This window comes from Amblyomma americanum, chromosome 1 (assembly GCF_052857255.1).
Source record: "Amblyomma americanum isolate KBUSLIRL-KWMA chromosome 1, ASM5285725v1, whole genome shotgun sequence".
NCBI lineage: Eukaryota > Metazoa > Arthropoda > Arachnida > Ixodida > Ixodidae > Amblyomma > Amblyomma americanum.
Window position 1 is genome coordinate 148,461,203 of NC_135497.1, and position 14,619 is coordinate 148,475,821.

General features: G+C 46.0%; 1 protein-coding gene across 1 annotated transcript; it reads left to right on the top strand.

Moving 5' to 3' along the window:
* The first annotated feature begins 4,502 nt into the window (after positions 1-4,502).
* On the top strand, positions 4,503-5,755 carry LOC144136389 (uncharacterized). Its single transcript, XM_077668676.1, has 3 exons — positions 4,503-4,707; positions 5,032-5,247; positions 5,450-5,755. The coding sequence occupies exons 1-3, from the start codon at positions 4,503-4,505 to the stop codon at positions 5,515-5,517; spliced, it is 489 nt and encodes a 162-aa protein (XP_077524802.1). The 3' UTR covers positions 5,518-5,755.
* Positions 5,756-14,619: the final 8,864 nt, after the last annotated feature.

Here is a 14,619-nt window from a genome sequence, read left to right on the forward strand (position 1 = left end):
CAAAGCGAATGCTTCGTGCGCCTTTTGTTTGCCGTGAACGCGAGAGACAGAGTGGCGGCAAGGACGAATCGCTGGTGAAGCGAGAGGCCGCGCTTCGAAGGGCGCCGCCATGTTGCCTGAACTTGGAGCTATTCTTGCGCTGAAGTGCCCCCGCGGGAGCGCATGCATTCCATTGGCAAAATGGGAAGGAGTGATCTCCGCCTGAAGTACGCGCTCCGTTTGTGATCCGGCGGAGCGCTCTCGATCTGCCATTGGAATTCAACATTAGTTTCTCCTAGCTGTTTCTCCCATGCGCAGGTACGCGCTGCGCTACTCTTGCCCCCCCCCCCCCCCTCCCCCGCAAGATTTTCTTTCCTCTACCTTTAAGCTCGAAACTTTTTTTTGCGACCACAAAAGCTGTGTAAAAGAAAATGACCCCCCTCCTTGCTGCCCCTCCCTCCCATCACCGTCGTCTCCCCTGCCATTCATCACAGCGTGATGCATCCCCACGACACATTCTTGACCGGACGAGTCTTGACTTGCCTGGCACGGCGGCGTCCAAGCACACAACCAGCGCGATGAAAGAGCATGCACACTCGAGCTGGCTCCGTTCGTAGTCTGCGCAAGCGAAAACCCACATCCGATACTATATGAGAGCTCCGACGCGGTTCACTACCCTGGCCTGCAATACCTTACTTGTAAGTACTACAAATATTTTATCTTGAGATACGTTCGGAAATCAATGTGATATTGGGAGTAAGTGTTGCTTTGACTACATGCGGCTTTATTTTTTCCGACAGGAAAAGAGAACGAGACAAAGCCCGAGCACGACTTCTATGTATCTACTCTCATTGCCAAATGTCTGGCTTGACGTCGTGCGCAGTGCAGATCTGCCCGAATGGTAAGAATTTTATTTTTTGTCTTTGGTGCAATGAATTCACCAAACATTCACTACTTTGTCGAAAAGCGGGTTTGAATTCTTCTCACCTTTCATCCGATTCATTCAGGAATACGTTTGTCATGTACAGCTTATGCAGGATAGGAATCGGAACTGTTTTGTGTTCCACTACAGACCAGTCGGTAAGGACATGTGTACTACTTCTGCGCTCTTCCTCTGTGGTTAACACACTTGTAGGTGCAATAGAAAATCCGCAATTTAAGGCAAAAGCTTTTGCCAAGTTATCTCTCAATAAAAAAAAGACATTACTCTGGAGTGTCAGACGGGTGTTTTGTGTGGTTTTCAAGTCAGTTTCGAATCTGTATTACATGCATTGGAAGCGACTAAGAAAAACTGTTGGATTAAAAAAAAAAGAAGTGTTCTGAGTTTTTTTTCGTCCAGCGTATTTATTTTTAACCCCATCCAAACAAACAAGCTTTCTTCAAAACTTCTGTTTTGACGTCCATATGGAGGAGATGCTACACCCTCTGCATCTTTACCTGAATAAAAAATGCGCTCTCAGTTTAGAGATACGTAGTTATGATTATAAAGCAAAATAAAACATTTAATTCCTTTTAGTATTACATTACTTTGTTTTTTCACATTCAATATCTTACTGGAGGTGCAAAACGGCGCAATATTAAAAAATCACCAATTTGGGACAAGACAAATTAAATTTCTCTTTGTGCGGAAAACGCGGTGCTAGTTGTTACAAATTATCCTGTAAAATGTGTGTCGCATGTTTTCACGCCGATTGTGCCTCACAAAAATCAGTGTGATTTAATCATTTCTGTTTTTGTCCTGTGACGGCCATATTTAGGTTCATCATGACATCATGCCTCTCTTTGCAGGCTCGACGCATTGTGAGGTCATCGTGCCAGAGCTGGACAAGGAATTTGAGTGCAGTGGAAAAGTCCTTTTGCAAGAGGAGGGAAACGATTACTTCAGATATGGCTGATCAGTTCAGAGGAGGACAGCTTCGTTAAGCACTTTATGGATCTCTTAGCCGTGCTACAGCAGATTGCCGAGCCGTGTTGTCTAACCTGAATCATCGGCTCGCAGCAAACATGAAAATGTACCCCACCCCAAGTTCTGCCCAGGGCCCCACCACAAGCCCGCCACCCCACTCCAGGTCCTGACCCCTGCCCGAGCCCTGCCTATAGGTACACCACCTCAAGCGCCTCACGGCTGCTTTGAATAGACTTTTTTTAATACTTTCGGTTGGCTATTTTCTTGTTTGCATTACTGCGGGCTGGTAGATGGAATAGTACCATGTTTGCGAATAGTAACCAGGGTTCAGGGTTTGCATCTCCGTTGTATAGGGCAGCCCTTTCCTAAAGACGAGTGTTGGATTGTGAGGACATCCTAGGGGTCTTACCCTACACATATTTGTCATTCCAAGCATGAAGCCAGCCCTGCAGCCTGGTTACTTTCGAAGACTAAATCGAAAATGCTGGTCAGTAACCAGCAGCCGGGTTTGCATGTGCCGGTATTCGAAAGGTGGATACCATTTCTCAAAAACTGGATGCCATGGTTCGAAAGCTGGATACTATTATTCGAAAGCTGGGTACCAATATTTGAAAGTTTGATGCCAGTCCGAAACCTTTACTGGCCCATGTTTCAGAAAGCTGGATGTCATTGTTCGAAAGCCGGATCCGAATGTTCGACGGCTGGATACCAATTTTAGAAGGCTGGATGCAAATGTTCGAAACCTGGATGCCGATGTTCGAAAGCTGGATGCCAATCTGAGACCTTTACTGGCCCATGTCGCAGAACGAACGCCTGGCCTACGTTGGCCCCTTGATCGGCCGTACGTTGGCCCTGAATTGGCATGAAAGTAGGGCCAATGTGGCAAAATGGTAGCGCTCAGCGTAAATGCCAGTGTAGGACCGATGTTCGTGTCAATTTTTGGCAACGATAGCCCAACGTTCGACCAATGCTGTTGTGCTGCCTGGCATGGTCCTGGAGCTCCTCGTGTATGACGGCTCTGGCCAGCTGCTGCACAGAACAGAGGGGTGTGCTCCGCTTTCCCGCAATGCCGACAATAGAGACTTTTAGTATAGCGTACGCAGACATACGCAAAGACATAGCGTACGCTATGAAATAGCGTGCTTCGTACTGCGCATGCGCTAAACGCTATTCCAAACCGAGGTTTAGCGTACGTGCGCGTTACGTACGCTATTTCTCGAATTTAGCGTGCGTGCTCTTGCGTACGCTAGGAAAAATAGCGTTGTCAAGATGGCGGCGCCCACGTCGCCCGCTTCGGAGAGAATTCGTCAATGTTATTGGGCTTTTAGGCATATTCATTGCTTTAAATGGCACACGTGATATTCGCTTTGCCTCGCCTCGCCAACAGCATAAAGAAAGAGGGATAAACTTGCCCAATTTTCTATTCTGTGTAACGACTCCGCAGCTATTAACCCTAACAAGACAGAACCGACTGTGGATTGCCTTGATTTGGATTCGTAAGGAAATGCAGTCACAGCCTTGCCAAATGTAGCCGTTTCGGCAGCTAGCTGGTCCGTCTAGGCTAGCCACCAAGCCCGTCGCAGCAACGCTGTGTCGCAGTGCTCGTAGCACGTGTGTGCGTTGACATCGTGGTCGTACTTCTCAGATGGCAGCCACCGTGTTGACAGCGCAAAAAAATTCCGCTCCTCGCCTGCGATTTACATTCGCAGACGATTTAGCGTTACTTAGGGAGGTAAACGCACAAAATCCCTTCAAGGACGCTGCAGAGTGGAAAAACATTTTGAGAAATGTGAATTTCGCCTGCGGTAAGCCGTTCACTGCCCGGGCCTTGAGAGAAAGTCTCGACCTTCTTCTGGGCCAGTTCATCGCAAACGACAGAACGAATTTGCGCAAGTAAGTAGCCGATTTTTTCATGTAATGCTTATACTCTACCTCGAAATATACTTGCAGTTCAGTAGATGCACCCAACCCCTCGAGCTCGCCACTACGGCCTCTTCTTTACTGCGCCGCCGTGGTGGCTCAGTGGTTATAGTGCTCGGCTGCCGACCCGAAAGGCGCGAGTTGGATCCCGCGCGTGGCGGTCCGCATTTCGATGGAGACGAAATTCTAGAGGCCCGTGTCAGAACTCAGCACGCATCACTTAGCCGATAGGGTGCTTTAAAATGCTAACTAGCGAACACAGCAAATAATATTTCATGCAACGTTGGCTTTGGCAACTTGTTCTCTGTCATTTCCGTGCGGGCAGATTTTGCAACCAGAAGTAATATTTTTTTATCGATTACTTTTTGCCGCTGGATCCTTTGAAGTTTGAAATAAATCCACCATACCCAAAGTACTGGGCACATAAATTCTAGATTGTAATTTTTACTGTTTCTTAGTGCATTAACAGTCCGTAATCATTTTCGTACATTTGTCGAAGAAAAATTCTTGCCGGTTTCTGCTGGAAAACGCACTAATTGCATTCAGTGACGCCTGGGTACTGTTTGCAGGAAAAAAAAACAAAATTGGGTGAAAACAAAACAAGGCTCTTGATAGCCTTAAATGAGATGTGAAGTGTGTATACAGATGGCGCTTACACCTTTTTGTCTGTATGAATTACAAATTTATTTTGTACCGTATGAATCCTCCCAGGTCAGGCACAGAGGAGGAATATGAGGAGAAGGAGAAGCTCCTGCAGGAGATCTCTGACCTCGCAAGAGAATTTCGATACAAGTGTAAGAGCCGCAAGGCACAAGCTGCTGCAAATAAAGCATTTGCTACAGGAGTGCGCGACAATGCCTGCGCCGCTGCTGCAAGAGTGTCACCACATCACAGTGACTCATGTAAGGACACACCAACTTTCTTTTCTGTTCACTTGCTAAGCATGATGTAAGCGTGAGTCATTCCGCTTTAGTGTGGTACATAAACATTGCCCACTGCATGAAAAGAACAACAAAGAAATAAGCGACATACATAAATAAAAGAAAAACACAAGTGACTGTAAGTGTGCAGATTTCTGTATTTGGCGTTATTTTTTATCATCAAACCTACCAGCACTTGATGTGTAGCAAGTGGCAAAGGTCATGGCGTATTTGTGCTGAAATGCAATTTATTGGGAAGCACCCATTGTTGTAACGGAGGGTCTACATTTTCTCCTTATTTTTCAGACCCAACACCATCTGGGACTGCCACCGACACTCCCGAAACAGCATCTTATGTGCTGCAGCAGATGTGCAACGACAGAGATGTCGTTGATGATTATTTCACGACTGACGCTGAAAACTTTCAGAGTGCGCAGCAAACGGCTAGCGCAAATGTTACGACAGACGTACAAGAAGAAACTGAGGAACATGAGCCCCAACCTACAGCTGAAATGAAGCGAAGTAAGCATACTTTTCATTTGAGCTGTATCATACCAAGTTGCATATTCAAACTGTTTCATTATTCAATCAGTTTGTGCGACTCAGACGTGCTAGATTCTTTTGCCAACATGCAAATGTGGATCTGTCTTGCTCTCCTGCCTCGATTTTGTTCTTTTGGTGCATTGTCATGCATTAATTCGATTTGGAAAACACACTTTTGCAGGAAAAAGGAAGCCAAAAACAGCGGGCGATGAAAACCACGAGTTTTTGGAAAAAAAGATGGAGCCATGAAAGGGCAATGAAGGAGAAAGACATGCAGCTTGAGATGGAGCGTGCTGCACTTGAAAAGGTGCGCCTCGAGATGAAACAGAGGCGCTGGGAAAAAAGACAGCAGATGAAGTCCATAAAAATGGAAAATGAATTCAAGCTGCGTGAGCTGGAATTGGAGGCTCGTGCCAACGAAGTACAAGCAAGAAGGCAACAAAATGAAGCGAACAGTGCAAGCCAGCAAGCACTAGTAAATGTGTTGAATTCAATTGCAGAGAAATTATGCAAAGACTAAAATGACAAGAGAATAAAATTATTATCCGACAGAACTGTGTGCTTTTAATTGCCTCCATTATAATGCATTTATACAAACTGAATGCAAAAAATTCTTTCACTGCATGCTGACAGCACTTCCTGCTGCCATTACATGCCAAAGCTGCTGCTTTCATATTATGGCGGCCCACAGTGGCTGCTTATTGGTAATAGAGCTCAGTGGCTGATTCCTAGAATGCAAGCACTGTATTGTACAATGCCCATGCACGTTAAGGAACCCCGGAGAATCTGAATTTACCACTTCAGCGTCCCTCATAGCTCAAACGGCTTCGAGAAGTTGCGCGCCACAAACAATATGGAACGCATTATTAATACTAGGACAGCTCATTTAGTTCATGTAAGACATACAAGGTTTTAAAGTGAAGCAAGTACTGCGCACGGTAAAAGTTCAATTAATAAACACTGAACCAATCCTGAGCATTTTTGTCTATGACTGGTTTGGGTGGAGATAATCAAAGAGGCATGGTGGCTCCAGGTCAAAGTAGTTAGAGACTTGGTTACCATACATGCAAGAATGGCAGTTGGTGAGAATGACGGCTACCCTGTACATTCTAGGCACAGCCTGCAAAAGCAGCCTTTGATTTTTTTTGAAATCAAGAAAAGCAAACTGGGAAATTACTCTCCCGAATCCCCATTCTACAGCCTGCCTAACTGTACTCATGGCAGCATTGAAGTTTTCTTGAGCAGTTGTGAGCCGTGCACCTCCATATGGTTTCATGAGAAGCGGCCGCAGGGGATATGCAGGGTCCCCATATATCACTGCATCATTTCCAGGTACCAGCTCCTCAAGTGTCTCATAAAGGTTGCTTTCTCTCAAGATTCCTGAAATGAGAAAAAAATTCGGTGCATACCATGTTCTGTAATATTACCGGAACAATGCTCACAGCAGCACATCTGGTAAGCAGACACTGAATAGAATACTTTATATATAATAATATCATTGCGTATTAAATCAGAGCAAAATTAATATTGCGTTATACACACTCCGTGCTTTCTTTATGCTTTATGTGTGATAGGGTACCAAACAGAGAGAGAAAAGCAGGAAGGCAGGCAGGTTTACTAGGTGACGCCCAGTATGCAACCAGACACGCAGGAAAGGGAACAAAGGGAGAGAAAGGAAAGAAAGAAGAATAGGAAATAATGGCACAACAGACATGTGCAAAACTGAAATACAACAGATAATGCCGACAGTGATTCTGTTACCACAATGAAACTTACCAGCATCATGCCTGCTGCCTGGATATGGCCCGTCAAGCTGACAGATGAGCCCATTGGGGCACATGAGGGCTTGATACTTCAGTGCGTGGACTCTCTTGTGCCCAGAGAAGTACACTATTTGACCTTCTGATGGCCGACATATGGCCCGTGCCGTTCCATCAATAAATGCCCAGCAGTTGTCCAGGGGGGCACCTTTTAAGTGAACTGCCTGAAATGAGAGACAATGAGATGCGATTAAGCTTAATCACATGTTTACGGACTTCAAGGAATCACATGTTATAGTTTAAACCGTGGTAACCAGTGTACAAAATATTATGGTGATAGAATATAGAAAGAAAAACTGCAAGTACTGGGTAGTAACACGTGATTTAGTCAAGTGGCATGCAGTGATACCACACACTGCTTGGTGAGCGCTCCCATCGTCTGAGAATTTTTCTTGCCCTGTTCATCAACCACATCACATGAGACGTAACTGAGATATAGGAACTGCTAAAGTGTTGACACACAACCATATCCTAAGACTTCACATGGACAACTGTGCATATTGTGTCTTTTACATGACTCATTTGGTTTTGGTTTTATGGGGGTTTAACGTCTCAAAGCGACTCAGGTTATGAGGGACTCCGTAGAGGGGGCTCCAATTAATTTCGAGCACCTGGATTTCTTTAACATGCCCTGACATCGCGCAGCACACAGGCATCTAGTTTTACATAATGCAACGAAAATGACGCACATAATGAGAGCACTCGCCATGCTTCCGCAGGGTCATCTCTTAAGGAAATAGCACAGCAAAAAGGGAGACCTGCGCAGTTTCCGCCTGAGTGTACTTGACGCCACAACAATCAAGCACTTTTCACAGCAACGAATCTGGCTTCTAGATTTCTGCAACTCATTCATTACATACTAAGACTTCTATTCATAGTGCTATGTAAATTCCTTCTTTTTTCTTTCTGCTGTGAATGTCATGCGACATGCAGAATAAAAGAGTAAAATGAAAAACTTACGTTGCTCATTTCTTTCAAATAAGACGTGCTCAGCCACTTGTGACACAGCAGATTGTCAAGCAGTGATCCAAATCTCTGCTCGATGTGCAGCATTGTTTTGTTTGAAATGCTCGATATTACTGAGTAGTGGCGGCCAAAGAATTCCTGCAGATCGCACAGTCTGTTCGGGTAGGCCAGTCGCCGCAAACAGATGCACAGGGCTTCTCGCCCAGACACTCGCACTCCCTGAGCGCTTGTTACGTATTCGGGCACTTCTAAAGCGTTCACAAGCGTCCGAAAGTCTGCTTTCTGGAACCTAAAGTGACTTCGGAACGTGCTGTCGGGCATGGTGTCCAGATTCAGCAGGCCGCGCCTGGATGCATAGAGTCTGCGTTGCTGTTCACGCTCGCGCATCATCACGGCTTCGATGTCGTCCCAGCTTAAAAACGCTAGGCAGTAGGGGTCCGAAAGGATGCTAGTACGCACCATGACGTTATTAAGAACCTCGCTCGGTTCGGTTACCTAAAAAAAGTCGGGCCCTACCTCCACTGTGCAGAGCACGAACTATTTGGCCACGCAACCGACTATCTGCGTGATGCGACTCGGATAACCTTGGCCATGCCTTGGCTAAATAGAAAAAACTTTGTCGCAACATATTTTCACAATTTAACACCAGATGGCGCCACTGCAACCTACGCTATCGTTACGTTCAGGTTGGCATACGGTAAACTAAAAGTGGTCGTGCGACCTCCTCTGTTACCTCCCGCTAAATGCTTGCGTATAGCGTACGCAAGCGCTCATACGCTATACTAAAAGTCTCTAATCTCTCGCTGTACCTCCGAGGCATCAGGCCAGGGCGCGCAGGAGCCGTAGGGGGGTGGGCCTTGTGTCAATTGCTCATACTCGAACAGCGCTGCGCCCATTCGTGAGCGCGGGTGCGAGCGCATACGCTGCAGCAGCGAGCTACCGTCCGGTGCGCGGTGAAGCCGGTCGATGTGATTCAATGCCCTGCGCGCTGCTTGGAACTCAAGTGGCCACGCTCCTGCCTCGGCCAACGTTGCGGCGCACTGCGAGTTTTTGGGAAGGCCTAGGCACACGCGCAGGGACTTGCGGTGCTGAAGCTCGAGTTTCTTCCAGCACGGCTTGCGCGCCGTGACGAGCGGCAGCGCATAGAGCACCGCCCCCAAAGGTGCGGCATTGTATAGACGCAGCGCGGCTTGCTGGGAGTAAAGCCCCTCTATTGTCGCTGCCGCTTTTTTAAGTACCGCCAAGCTTTGAAGTGCGCCGCCGCCTTTTTTCCGTGTCCGCATATGGCTTTTCCGGTTCCGGTTTCCGTTTTTTTGACGGAAGTCGGCGTCCATTTTGTATCTGCTCGCACGGAGGAAAAAAAAAATGTCGGCTCGTTTAGGAACAGCGATCGCCTCGGCGCAGCGTACTTCAACGTTCGAGCAAATCTTGTGTCATCACGCTGCTACGCTGTTTCTCAGTCTCTAGAAGACTAACTGACTTGTTCTGCGCTTGGCGGAAGCTTGGTCCGCGCTGTTACTCGAGCCATAGCCTCCTCTGTTTTTGCTCGAGCAAAGTGGTGAACTACTCGTCTGCCTAGCGGGTCGGGTAGTGATCCGTCGCGTGTCATGACTGTGTGCTGTGCCTTTGGTTGCTGGACGCGCTCGGGAAGAGGGAAAAGACTCTTTTCGGTGCCCCTGGGTAAGCACGACAAGAAGCGAACGAAAGTTTGGTTGGATCGCATCGGCCGAAGCGATTTCTCGCCGAATAAGTCCAGCAAACTTGGCGAGGTAAGTCTGAAATTTTCTGCCGCTTTTCTCTGCTTCAAAATGGTCGTCAGACAAAGCTGTAAATGTTAAGGGTGGGCTTATGCAGACAAGATTAACACATGTGCAACATTGTTACTACGGTGGCATGCCTAATGCCAGTTTGGTTGGTCGACAGTGCTCCGGTGTCAAATGCTTTTGCTCATTCCAAGTAAATCCCCTCCATGACATTTTTTTTCCGAAAAAGCAGGAGCTATAATAGACGGGTTTTAATTCCAAAAGCAAACCATTGGCGCTCGACGCGGAGCCTGAACAGGGATTATGATACTGGTGCTGAAGACGCAGTTGCAGTACAGAATTGGAATTAAGGAACGGGGGCTACGCCTTTTTCGCAATGAATTTTTTTGTCAGTGCATTTCGCTCTTTTTCGTCTAAAGCAAATGCGGTTTCAAGCGGAAAATTTGTCACCTTCAAGCGGGAAAGTTTCCTTTAAAAATTCCAGTATTTGCACTCCTTTTGTGCGCGAAAAAAATTGTACTGCACAAAAAAAGGACCGCCCCGCAGCACTTACCAACTCTGGCTGCTCTATTCTCTCATTTTCAAACTGTGCAAGCACCCCTTATCAGTTCGGGAGTAACCACTTTTTGTTAAAATTTCCAGGAGCATTTTACAGCAGATCAGTTTGAGCCTCTGATTCTTCTGAAGCATGGCATAAAGAAGCTGAAGCCCACTGCTGTGCCTTCACTCTTTTGCCACCAGCCCCACAAAACTGGAAGAAAGCTACCAGTGCCATGCAATGGTATGACTAGTGCATTAAAGTTTGTGCTCTTTCCTCATATATCTAACAGTTCCATGGATCTAACACGCAGAGAAGCAAGGTGGTGGTGATGATACAACTGCAGCAGATGGAAAAGAAAACACCCTACCCGAAGGCACGTTCTAAAACTCCGTACTCGCATATCAAGGACTTAGAATTCAGTGATCGAGCCTGTCTTAATTTTGAGTAAACAGAAGTCCTCACTACAGTAACCGCAGATGGCTTCCCAAGCAGCTTGCTTCACAACAGCTTCCCTGTGTCACCTCGTGCACAGGAGGGAATCCGTCAACCCCTTGCGCTGCTGGCCACATCATCAGTGCAAGGTACTTTAGCCCTTACTACAAAGCTTTATATGAACATTAATCTGTTCCTCGCTGACAACATTGACCGGGGCACAAACTGCCGTGGCACCCATAATCAAAAGTGGTAGGTCAATTTACAGCATGAGAAATATACTTGTAATGTACAGCATGCCGTGCACTGCATGTCTCATGAAGCTATGTTACTAAGGGCAGTTCAGTTAACACTTGATTGGTGTGCAAGTATATCATAAGTATATAGTCAGGATCCACTTTCTTTACATCACATACTACTGCTGATTTCATGGCCTAGCCTCCGAGTTTTGTTTCTAGCAATTACTATTAAAGACAGTCACAACTCTAAAATTTGGTCTGAAACGCATTTCTGTATTTGAAGTCGTGTGGAAAGCATCCATTTGCTGTTTTCTCACACATAACATTCAGTGCCTGCTGCCCTGAGAGTACCTCCTGGCCAGTCGCTGCTAAAGTCCAAGACCGCAGCTCCGGCACTTGGTCTGAGGCAGCAATTCGAGCTTGCAGGTGAGATCTTATTGAATGGTGGTTGTATATGTTCCTCATAATGTTAATGCCATGGATGACTTGTGTGGATGATTGTAGCTTTGGGTCAAGCGTTAAATACCAGCACGAACAGCTGACATTATGGTAACAACCCCTGACCAATCAGCATGACATGCCAGCGCTTGAAGTCGCCTGGAAGCTATCAGGGACTGTTTTCCGCACACAACTTTCAGTGCCTGCTGCCCCGAAAATACCTCCTGGCCAGTCGCTGCTGAAGCCCAAGGCAGCAGCTCCAGTACTTGGTCTGAGCCAGCAATTTGCGCTTGCAGGTGAGATCTTATTGAATGGTGGTTGTATATGTTCCGCATAATGTTAATGCCATGGATGACTTGTGCGGATGATTGCAGCTTTGGGTCAGGCGTTAAATACCAGCACGAACAGCTGACGTTATGGTAGCAACCCCTGACCAATCAGCATGCCATGCCAGTGCTTGAAGTCGCTTGGAAGCTTTCAGTGACTGTTTTCCGCACACAACTTTCAGTGCCTGCTGCCCCAAAAACACCTCCTGGCCAGTCACTGCTGAAGCCCACGGCAGCAGCTCCAGCACTTGGTCTGAGCCAGCAATTTGAGCTTGCAGGTGAGATTTATTGAATGGTTGTATACGTTCCTCATAATGTTAATGCCATGGAAGACTTCTGCGGATGATTGTAGCTTTGGGTCAGGCGTTAAATACCAGCACGAACAGCTGGCGTTATGGTAACAACCCCTGACCAGTCAGCATGACATGCCAGTGCTTGAAGTCACCTGGAAGCTTTCAGTGACTGTTTTCCGCACACAACTTTCAGTGCCTGCTGCCCCGAAAATACCTCCTGGCCAGTCGCTGCTGATGCCCAAAGCAGCTCCAGTACTTGGTCTGAGCCAGCAATTTGTGCTTGCAGGTGAGATCTTATTGAATGGTGGTTGTATATGTTCCGCATAATGTTAATGCCATGGATGACTTGTGCGGATGATTGTAGCTTTGGGTCAGGCGTTTAAATACCAGCACGAACAGCTGATGTTATGGTAGCAACCCCTGACCAATCACATTACATATCAGTGCTTGAAATCGCCTGAAAGCTTTCAGTGACTGTTTTCTGCACACAACTTTCAGTGCCTGCTACCCCAAAAATACTGCCTGGCCAGTCACTGCTAAAGCCCAAGGCAGCAGCTCCACCCGTTTGTAGCCAGCATTTTGATCTTGCAGGTGAGTTCACATTTGAATGATGGTTGTATATATAGCTCACAACAGTAAAGGAGTGGATAGTCTATGTGGGTCGTAGAATAAAGTAACTGTTTAAGGAATGCTGTTGGCAACACTGCAAAAATAAGAAGACTGCAAACGTTCGCTACGAGCTAATGTATGGGAAACAGAATATAAAGGCAAAAAATTTGTGACAGTTATGATACTCCGTAATGCGAAATTTCAACGCAGCTCTTCAGGTGTATTGATTTTTCGATATATTGTGACAATTTGACATATTTATGCATACATATATGTATGCGGTAGGACAGTTCTACAGGATACTGGCAAGCTATTTTAGGAGACAAAAGATCTGATTAAGAAACGCCAAAGCATGAGGGCGTCTAACCCTACAGGACAGAATAGAACTAGCAGAGCAATCAAAGTCGAAGAGTTCTACACATATCTATACAGTAGCCAATGTAATCAGAACATTAATGAGAGAGACAGTAGCGCACAGCAATGCGTCATCCCGCCAGTAACGAAAGAGGAAGTAACCTACCCGCCCTCCTGAAATCTAATCCCAAAAAGTTTTCGCGTGTGATATCTCCCACAGTACTAGCAACCAATTTCCATTGTGCAATGACGATCACGTACCGCTCTCGGAGAGTGAATGTCCCCAAGCATTTAACAGATACTTTGCATCAGTGTTCACACGGGAAGATCATTCCAACATACTTATTGTTCCTGATCGTGATTACCAATATATGGCCCCTATTACCATTACTGCTGAAGGAATCGCTTATCTCATTGCAAATCTTAAGGTTTCCTCAGCCGCTGGTGTTGAAAACATTAATTCTAAAATATTGAAAAACACCGTATCGGTCTCTAGCGAAATTCTTTGCCTCATCAGCAGTCATTATCATCTGGTTTGCTTCCTACAGATTAGAAAATTGCTAAGGTCGTTCCAATGTTCAAAAGCGGAGACAGAAATTCACCGGAAAACTACCGCCCCATTTCGCTAACCTGCATTTGCTGTAAATTACTCAAGCACGTCATCGCTTCCCACATTTACTACCACCTGGAACTTTTCTCTTATAACTGCGCGAAAAGCATGTATTCGTGCTTAAAACAAACGAAAAAAGCTGTTTTATACCAAAACGAGCTATATCTGAACACATAGGTTTTACAAGTATCCACGTGGTACCTATTGTTCCTGATCGTGATTACCAATATATGGCCCCTATTACCATTACTGCTGAAGGAATCGCTTATCTCATTGCAAATCTTAAGGTTTCCTCAGCCGCTGGTGTTGAAAACATTAATTCTAAAATATTGAAAAACACCGTATCGGTCTCTAGCGAAATTCTTTGCCTCATCAGCAGTCATTATCATCTGGTTTGCTTCCTACAGATTAGAAAATTGCTAAGGTCGTTCCAATGTTCAAAAGCGGAGACAGAAATTCACCGGAAAACTACCGCCCCATTTCGCTAACCTGCATTTGCTGTAAATTACTCAAGCACGTCATCGCTTCCCACATTTACTGCCACCTGGAACTAAATTCTTTTTTTTCCTAATCAGCACAGCTTCCGGAAAGGTTTTTCTTGTGACACCCAACTGCTAGAATTTACGACTGACTTGCACTTCAACATGGACTCTAACCTACAAACCGACTGTATCTTTTTAGATTTTGCTAAAGCTTTCGACCGCATTGCCTATTCCCGCTTGTTCTCAAAATTGTCTGCTCTGTGCCTAGATTCTTTATCATTGTCATGGCTTCGTAACTTTCTTTTCGCCAGCAGTTCACTACAGTTAACAATTTCACCTCCCCACTCTGATGTAGCATCTAGCGTACCTCAAGGCAGTGTTCTTGGCTCATTATTGTTTCTAATATACATTAACGACTTGCCCACAGACATATCTCCTTCCATACGGCTCTTTGCTGATGACTGCATTATTTACCGCC

Coding starts and splice junctions, on each gene's coding strand:
- LOC144136389 (XM_077668676.1), top strand. CDS start 4,503: ATGAATCCTCCCAGGTCAGGCACAGAGGAGGAATATGAGGAGAAGGAG. Junction 4,708..5,031: donor ACCACATCACAGTGACTCAT/GTAAGGACACAC, acceptor CTTATTTTTCAG/ACCCAACACCATCTGGGACT. Junction 5,248..5,449: donor TACAGCTGAAATGAAGCGAA/GTAAGCATACTT, acceptor ACACTTTTGCAG/GAAAAAGGAAGCCAAAAACA.